Source organism: Protomyctophum parallelum (genome assembly GCF_964188405.1).
Source record: "Protomyctophum parallelum genome assembly, chromosome: 5".
NCBI classification, from domain to species: domain Eukaryota; kingdom Metazoa; phylum Chordata; class Actinopteri; order Myctophiformes; family Myctophidae; genus Protomyctophum; species Protomyctophum parallelum.
This window is the reverse complement of record NC_139702.1, coordinates 51,996,058-52,005,595: the sequence shown is the minus strand read 5'-3', so window position 1 is coordinate 52,005,595 and position 9,538 is coordinate 51,996,058. Positions and strand designations below refer to the sequence as shown.

General features: G+C 40.5%; 1 protein-coding gene across 2 annotated transcripts; it reads left to right on the top strand.

Annotated features, from left to right (window-relative positions):
* The first annotated feature begins 281 nt into the window (after positions 1–281).
* Positions 282–8,203, top strand: sirt7 (sirtuin 7). 2 transcript variants are annotated; one of them, XM_083765942.1, is made up of 10 exons: positions 282–409; positions 640–777; positions 1,860–1,964; positions 2,051–2,121; positions 2,263–2,335; positions 2,632–2,724; positions 3,198–3,434; positions 5,629–5,709; positions 5,797–5,903; positions 7,364–8,203. In XM_083765942.1, the coding sequence occupies exons 1-10, from the start codon at positions 305–307 to the stop codon at positions 7,569–7,571; spliced, it is 1,218 nt and encodes a 405-aa protein (XP_083622068.1). In that variant the 5' UTR covers positions 282–304; the 3' UTR covers positions 7,572–8,203. The 2 variants fall into 2 exon arrangements, with proteins under 2 accessions (XP_083622068.1, XP_083622067.1); XM_083765941.1 differs by having other exon boundaries at positions 2,626–2,724.
* The last annotated feature ends 1,335 nt before the right edge of the window (positions 8,204–9,538 follow it).

The window sequence follows — 9,538 nt, the reverse complement described above, 5'->3', positions numbered from 1 at the left end:
CTAAATAGAAGAGTATATTTGTACGTCTCTAATTGTTATGAATTGAACATGGTGGGCCCTATTGTAAACAAGTGTAATACTTTATGGTCTCGTCTCGTCCACAGTTAACAGTTTTGTATTGAGTTCTGCTTGAAATGTACTGTAATTCTCCAATCTGTTAAATTCATCAGACAATCAAAACCAGGTAGGTCAGCAGGTGGCGCTGTTTGCTGGGCGGCTGTATTTTTAGCATCTGCATTCGCTGTCGTTGGCTCCAGTGCGTTTGTTTTCAATGTTTGGAACCGATTTTGGATCATAGCTGAGAATGGAAGAATGCACTGAGACCGGTGTATCTTCACGTGCGGAGAGAAAGGCGCTGGAGAAAGCTAAGATCCTACAAAGAGAAAAGGAGAGGAAGACATTTAAACAGGTAAGATAAGAAAGTCCAGTTCATTTGGAGCTTGTAGTAGACTTGTGTTGTGAACTCTCCTCTGAGTGACTGGCTAAGCTAGGTGCCGTGGCTATTTGGCAAAAGTTAAAACTTGTGAGACACCAAGGTTTGCGTAAGTCCGTAAGATGGTTATATGTGGGTAATGAACAGTTGTTACTACTTATGATTATCAATACAGTTAAGTTAAAACACGGTTCTTATCTGACTAGATCGCGAGGATCCTGAAGAAACCAAAAGATGAGAGGTCAGAAGAGGATACCTCGACGCTACTTCGGCATCAAGACACTGTGGAGGAGCTCGGCAAGAGACAAGTCCGCAGGAATGTTCTCAAGAGAAAGCAAGAAGAGGTAGGGGGTTAAACTGTAGAATATAAATAATATACTGTACTTTAGCTACTGTGTGAAACAAGCGTTTTTGTGGTCTTGAAAGCATTTTGTTCGCCTTGGGAAGCTTCTCCCTGTTGGTTTGTTTTTAGATCCACTACGCCTAGAACCGTTGATTGACTCAATAACACCGATCCGGTCAATGGCATGTCTCACATGAGCAGCACAAAAAACTGTACATGGAATTCACTAAAACGTCTTTATATTAATATTATATTAATGACTAAAGGTTTCTGATATTAAGTATAATTGATCGTATCCATAGAAAATGTAATGGGCTACTCAAAGATAGTGGAAGATCTGGGTATGCAACATTAAGTTTGATCATGTGTTGATCTGTGCAGATCTCTATCCTTATAGAAGAAAGAATGACACAATTAACGACTATTGATGCTAATAGATAAAAGGGAAAAGGATCGAAGACCAAATTAATGGATACATTACTAATTAAGGTAATTAATAATGGTAATTAGAAAGGACTGTATATTTTAACTTCGTTAGCAGAGCAAGAAACTCCTGAAATGTAAAAATACTTTTGAAAGTAATCATAGTACAAAAAGTACTCGGTACCAAAAGAATAGATGAGTCCACAAAAGAAAGGATTGTCCAGTCAGAGTCGGGAGAATATGTTTCAGCCAGTTCACTTTAGTTTGGAGAGCACAAAGAATGAATCCACATACAGCCAATTACAAAGTGTCTCTCTTCGTGTCACCAAATGGACACGGTTATTAATATAGCATTTTAATCAAGTCTGCCTTGCTACAGGGTCAAACAACAGTTTCTCACAGATACAAATGTAATCTGTGGCAAATGGGAGAAAAACAATTTTATCTACACGCTGGCTAAAATCAGTGGGACAGCGTGACATGAAGATATATAAAGGCACCTGATTAAGTCATAGGGCATATGATTACGACATCCACAAACAATTAATATCTTAATAATTCAAAATTATCCATCAGATGCAATAGTTGAATGAGAGGCCTTAACGGAAATGTCTGAAAAAGGTCTGTATGTGACATGTTGGTCATTTATTGATATTGCAGGTATTTGATGATGCTGTAGAGCTGAGGAACAAGGTTAGCCAGCTGGCTGAGGAAATGAAACGGGCACAACACCTGGTCGTTTACACTGGAGCTGGTATCAGCACGGTAGGCTGAAGTTGGAGATCTTTAGGTTTCATTATGTTTGTGCTGATCGTTGACTGGGCTAATGCATTGTATGCATTGTATTTCAGGCAGCATCTATCCCAGACTACAGGGGCCCGAATGGGATTTGGACGCAGCTACGGCAGGGCCGGGTTGTCAGGTTAGAGATGCTTTCTCATCTTGTGATGTTGGCTGCATTGTTGCACTAAGGGTTGCAACACATTTCATGTTGGGTGTGAGCACACAGGGATGGGGTAATAGCATTTTACGTATAAGTGGCTGTCTTTTGTTTAATTCCCAGTACATCTGACCTGAGTGATGCAGAACCAACCCTCACACACATGTGCATCAGAATGCTGCATAAAGAGAAGCTGGTATGTGAGGAATCCTTGGCTACGGCGTGTGTGTGTGTGTGTGTACACACACATACACACACGTATATATATATATCTCTTGGATAAACAAATTAAATACAAATCAACCTCCCCCTTTATAAACATTCAATCTAAGATATATATATATATATATGTATGTGTGTGTACACACACACACACACACACACACACACACACACACGTATATATATACTGTATATATCTCTTAGATTGAATGTTTATAAAGGGGGAGGTTGATTTGTATTTAATTTGTTTATCCATCTTCAAAGGTGCAGCATGTGGTGTCTCAAAACTGTGATGGACTTCATCTACGAAGTGGGCTTCCTAGACATGCCCTATCTGAGCTCCATGGAAACATGTTTATTGAGGTGAGGCAGAAACACATGAAATGTAAGGGCTCAGTCAGACAAGCAGCAGCTTCTCCATTCATTTTCAATATGGGAATATTGGAAATGAATATTTACGCGTGCTTATGGATACCACGACTTTTCTAGGGAGACCCACTGTGATTGGCCAGTAGTCGCTGTGATTGACAATTCAAATTTTTTGCAACTATGCCTAAACCTAGCCTTAATCCTAACCTCAGTCAAACTATGCCTAACCTTAACCTCAGTAAAACTATGCCCAACCGTAACCTCAATAAAAGTATGCCTGCCAGGGAGCCAACAGTTCGACAGTTAAGTTATAATGTTGGTGGAATCCATAATAACGTTATATTGACAGGTGTTTTGTTAAAATATATATCCAAAACCTCATACCCCCTTGTTAACATTAACATCACCTGGCCATTGTGGGTAAGTTATGTATTGTATGTATTGTAAACAACATCCTGCTTCCCCAGGTGTGTACATCCTGTTCCCCAACCAAGGAGTATGTACGTTTGTTTGATGTGACGGAGCGGACATCACGGCACCACCATGGGACAGGACGACGGTGTGCCTACTGCAGTGGTGAGCTCAGGGACACCATTGTACATTTCGGGGAGCGTGGAACTCTGGAGCAGCCTCTCAACTGGAAGGGAGCTGCTGAGGCAGCCGAGAAGGCAGATGTCATAATTTGCCTTGGATCCAGTCTGAAGGTAGGCTCCAAAAATCATGCTGTGGAGTGTGGACCTGTTCATGGGATAGTTTACATTTCAACAGAAAGGAGGAGAGGTTGCACAACTCGTAGTCATGATCCAACAAACTTTTATTTTAAGATGACCAATGTTTTGCCACAAAATGCCTTCTTCAGGGTATGGCATTTTGTGCCGAAACGTTGGTAATAAATGTTTCTTGCATCGTGACTACGAGTTGTGTGACCTCTCCTCCTTTCTGTTCCAAGTTTGTCTCCTGTGGTCACTGGTCAGCACCTCCCCACTATTAGTGTGCACTCCTACCTCTTTGTTTGTTCTAGTTTACATTTCAAACATTATGTATGAATGAACACAGTAAAACACATTGAATGCTAAAACTGGAATAAGTACCCATTTTCGTCCAAAGATGAAGGAATGACAAAGTGTTGATAATTTATTAAGAAGATTCAGCAGAGAAACAATATACAGAGAGTCGGCCCAGGCCGTAGCGTAACGGTCTGGGCACCGGACTGGTGATCCAGTCGCGGTGTGCCGCGGGTTCGACTCCCGGACCCGACACGGCCTTTACCGCATGTCATCCCCCCATCTCTCTCCCGTTTCCTGTCAGCCTACTTTCTATCCCTTAAAAATCAATAAAGGCGTAAGCCGCAAAAAAATATCTTAAAAAAAATATATATACAGAGAGTCAGGAACAGGCCTCCTTGCCTGTTCCAGCAGCCCCACCGGGCGCAAGTCCCCTCAACCCCATTCTCAGACAGTTCTTATAGTCTTGTTCTAACAGAGATGCTATACTAACTGGTCATATAAGGATCTGTTCTAAACATAAGGGCAACACACAAATAAGTATACCTTTGCTGACAGCGTGGAAGAGTCAAGTCAGCTGTTAGATTGACAGCTGCATGAATTAGACTGAGCACATTGGTGAACAAAGAGACTTAATGGAAGGAAGATAAATACACAATAATGCAAATATCTGGCACTGTAGTTGGCATTCTAAAATTCCCATTACAATTTGCACATATGTAAATAATAACAACAATATGGTAAAATAAAATAAATACAGAAAGCAAATATTTCAATAGGAAACAAGATTAGTTACATACATGATGTGCTGGAAGTGCCAAAAAAACCCAAAGGGGCTTATCGAGTGGCCATCCTATAGAAGCTACCAGTTGAGCTTAAATAACAGAAATTAAGATATGAATAATATTGGTAAACCTAAGGATTATAAATAATAATAATTAAAAAAATATATATTCAAATAAAAAATATAAAATAATAACGTGACTAGCGCGTGTTGCCCAAGCTTGTTAATAAAAATTGCAGTAATTGTCTCTTAAAAGAGCAGAGACTAGTACAGACTCTGATATGAGACGGTAAGTTATTCCAAAAGTGTGGTCCTCTGAACTTGATGGACAATTGGGCCGATGTTGTCCTAAAGAAAGCGGAATGAAGATCAATGGATGCTCTGGTGTAATGATTATGGATTTCGTTATTAAAATGGAATACATTTTGAAAACAGACTGGGAGTAGTTTATGAATTGATTTGGAATAAAAAAAATGCATATTTGAAGTTTGTTTATATAAAAAATGGGAAGAATTTTCAAAGATGCATTATGGTGACACATAAGATGAATATTAAATGTAAGTAAGTAGTTTCACAAACTGGAATGGAATTAAATTAAATCAGTGAATGAATTGGTCGATAAATTGGCTGTGGGAATTAAAGCTGCTATAAGCAATATGTTGGTTGGGGGGGGGGGGGTTGGTATTCAGACAGCCAGCAATGGGTAGAACGCTCCCAAAAAACATTTAGTCTCTGACACATCTAGGGGCCGCAATCTGCATTCAAAGATGTTCCTAGAAACTTTGTCATTGGTCGGGGGGAAAAACGCGGTTGCAATGACTAACCAATCAGGAAGCAGACAGGTAAATCGACCAATGACAAAGCTTCTAGACAAATATTTGAATGCAGATTGAGGCCCCTAGATGTGTCACAGAGACTACATTTTTTGAATACCAAAAAAGGTCATTATTAATATTATTGCTTATAGCAGCTTTAAAGCTATTTCTCAATTGACGTCCTATGGTGCTATTACTGCTTATTTATGCTATATGTATTCATTATAGCTAGCTACTTAATTGGATGGTTGGTTGTCACTTGTCAGCTGTAAGTTGTTGTCTATCACTCCTGTAGGTGTTGAAAAAATATGCTTGCCTATGGTTCATGAACAGACCAGCCAGCAAAAGACCCAAACTCTACATTGTTAACCTGCAGGTGAGCTAGAGCAAAATCATTTAAAGAAGATAAATACATACTGTCTGTACTTCAGTGGTGGATCATGTAATTATTTATCTGTTTCAGTGGACACCAAAAGATGACCATGCCACATTGAAGATTCATGCCAAGTGTGATGATGTAATGCGTATTTTGATGGAGGACCTCAACATTAAACTTTCTGGATATAACAAGTAAGGGCCACACACACACAAACATGCACCACATGGTCCTAGACTTAGGTCACATTCTCACCTAATACTTCGGTAGACTCAATGCGTATGGGCGGAGAATTTGGGATTCTTGCATATTTAATTTGCTGCCGTTTGCCTTCACACTGTCATCCGCAGCAATTGGAAACGCAGCAGGGGGACCTTTATCAATGTGTTCCATTCATAAACTAGCCTACAAAGTGAAATCTATGGTGATAAAATTATACTCATAACGTGCATATGTGTCGTGCCGTCTGGGACTGGACCCCCTCTCTCTCTCTCGCTCTCTCACTATACGCACGCAGCCACACACTGTTCATTTGGGCATGGAGGCACAGCGCTGAGCGCACTGATATAACAGACATGAGCAGAGCAAAATGTTTACATGTTTATTGAGATGAAAGTTCCTACTCCCCACTAGTCCCCACACAGTGACAGCACTCCATGTTTACGGCACGCACAGACAGACAGAATATTCTGTAGGCTATAATACTATTACACTGCACTGTTTATGTGTTTTCTTAAGCAATTGATTAATGTACTCGTCCTCATTTCGATCAGGGCTTCAGTCTCCTCATTCGACCACGTCTATCCACGGTAACGGGACATCTTTGCGCTGCGTAAAATATGCATTCTCCGTCTCCAACTGTGTTCAGCTCCTCACCCGCCACATTGTTTGCTTCATTTCCTTTATTTACTGCAGATTGCATTCACACCTGCACCGAATCGTAATCAAGTGCGATTGGAAGCGAAGCGAAACCCCCGTTTTTACTCGGAGTATAATGCGGTTCTTTGATATGCATTACGATTCGAATGAGTCTTCACACCTGCCAAACGAAGTGCACTTTCTGAAAATGCGCAGCAGGATTCGTTTTAATCGCAGCAAAGCTCTCTGGTATGAATGTGACCTTAGATTGTCCTTGCTTTATCTACCCTATGATAGGGGAGGATTACAGTGTCCTAACTTGCTGTGGTATTTTTGGGCAGCTCAATTGAGAACACTAATGTTCTACTTTACAACGGATGCGGCGGCGGCATGGAAAGATGTGGAATCAAGCTCCTTGAAGTTACCACTCCCCCTTTATATTTACTCAGATACTTACCTAAAAATTATTACAAGCAATCCTATAGTTAAAACAATGATTGAAGTCTGGCATGAGGTCAATATATTTTTGGGAGAACATCCACTTCTCTCTCGCTTCAGCCCAATATGGGGTAATACTCAATTTGTGCCAGGTAGAGCTGATGGGGGGGGGGGGGGGTTAAATTATGGGCTGATAGGGGAATAGGTCAATTAAGGGATGTATTTGAGAGGGGAGTATGCTCTCGTTTGAGGAACTGGTCATTAAATATGATATCCCTCGCAAACACTTCTTTAACATGCACCACATGGCAAACCTCTGCATGAATTCTTTCACACATTTCCCTCATTGTGTCATCAGGGCAGAGGACCCCATCTTCAGCCTGGCTACCCAGTTGAGGTCAGAAGAGGAGAACAGCCATACTCGTAAAGTTATAGCTCCCCCTGCTGAGCAAGAAGACTGTTTACCTGATAACCAGGGTCAGGCTAGTAGGGACACTGCAGTGCAGGGAGGCTGGTTCGGACGAGGCTATTCCAAAGGAGGAAGGAAGAAGAAAAAACATTTATAGTAGCTCTTACCTTTGTCTAGTTTGCTGTCAAGTATATTGTGTTGTTCAGTGACTGCAGAACAACCTAGTAACTAACTAACATCTGTGATGCAAGCCGTGTTGGACTAGAATTGGACTAGAATACAGAGATTTGGAGGCCAGCTTCATTGAAAAGTCTGACTCAAGATAACAATATTAAGCCGTACCAGTAACATTTTATTAGGCACTGATCAAATCAAATCAAATTCAAACTTTATTTATGAAGCACATTTACAAAGACCAAAGGTCAACCAAAGTGCACTATAAGATCCTTAGAGTATATATTAATAGAGACGGCACCGGATTTCTACTCTCATCCACTTGCATTAAATTGCTCAAAAGCGCATGAGGCGATTTCACTCCTCCTTCTGGGTAGGAACAGAGTGTATTCTGGGATGGATTGGGCCAAATCGTGAAAGCGCTGTGCCGTTGACTATCATTGCGCCATTTGCACACGTTCACGTATGAAACGTAGTGTTCACGTGTCATGCTCCAATAACATGAACGTGCGCAATAATGGTCAATGGACCAGTGCTGGCTTAACCTCGCCTCACCAGGCTTTCCACCGCCTCGGAGGAAAGCCTGGTCTCTGTTTCAAAAGTCAGTATGATCCGGGCTGGGGCCGGATGATGTGGTTACGTCATGTTGTAGTATTGTTTTGTAGTCGCCAGACAGGACGAACAGGCGGCGACAACTTCCTTTTCCCTCTCAATAAAAGCTCTCGCTTACGAGAGCTTTTATTGCTTTTATTCAAACAGGAAGCAACAAACAGGAAGTTCCTGTTTGTTGTAGGCAAACCATTGCCTACAACATGACGTAAGCATATCATCCGGCTCCAGCCCGGATCATAATACCGAAATGAAATGGTGCCCAGGCTAGTGCTGGCTCGAGCTGCAATGCCAAATTCGGCCACTATTGTGCAACTAGCCAGTGACTGGTGGAATGGCATGGAATTCCTTATTTGTATTTCCTGAATCCCAGTACAAAGATACGTTGTTTTTTAAACTGTAGATATAAGAGAGATGGAATATTTTCTATTTGTTGTGCAGTTAACTAATATAACTTTTTGTGGTGATTTTCAGATTGTTTACACTTTGTCTAATATTGTTGAATGGATCTTATTCAGCAAGGTTTGCTACAACTATAGTTTTTAGAGGAGGTACATATTTTTTTGTTTTATTTACTTCAGTTAATAACTGAAACAAGGGCAATGTAGAGGTGTGCATAGATGAGCCACAAAAAGCCACATTTTGATGCCATTATCTTGAAATGAAAGTGACATGGTTATGATGAACAGTGAAGATGCTATATATGTCAATTTCATCGATCATTTACCCTCTTGACTTTTACCACCAAGTTGCCCCCCATATCATATATTGGGTTAGTTAACTTAGAATATTGGTCTAATAGGAGTTTAAATCATTTATCTTCTATAAATGACACTTCACACCTTGGCTTGATGTCACCTTTGCAAACCAGTGCTGCTGCATACTAATGTGTGCTAAATGTTTTGAATGTAATAATTTTGTTTACATTACCTTTTGTTACTTACACTTTGTGATTTTCAACCTCCTTTATTACAATATTATAGGAAGAAAATGTTGGTAATTTTATTTATTGGTTTGTAAGTCACATAGGCTGCAGAGTTGATTTAGTAAACATACTAAATGATCTCAGGAAGACCCATTAGTATTATTGATCAGGGTGGTAGACCTCCCACGATTATGAAGGGTGGATTAGGGGCGGAGTGAAGATTAAAAAAAAGCTGCTAAATCTCTAGTGAGTGAACTGTACTTTGCAAAATATACTGTTGCCTATGTGAGACAATAAAATCTGTTATTTTGGAGTTCTGAATATGTCATTATTATACCAACCATCTAGCTGTAGTGCTGTTTTGCAGGAGGCATTATATTACGACATGAGGGAGTTGTGCAACCATCTGTGTGCAA

Coding starts and splice junctions, on each gene's coding strand:
- sirt7 (XM_083765941.1), top strand. CDS start 305: ATGGAAGAATGCACTGAGACCGGTGTATCTTCACGTGCGGAGAGAAAG. Junction 2,725..3,197: donor ATGGAAACATGTTTATTGAG/GTGAGGCAGAAA, acceptor CTGCTTCCCCAG/GTGTGTACATCCTGTTCCCC. Junction 3,435..5,628: donor GCCTTGGATCCAGTCTGAAG/GTAGGCTCCAAA, acceptor TCACTCCTGTAG/GTGTTGAAAAAATATGCTTG.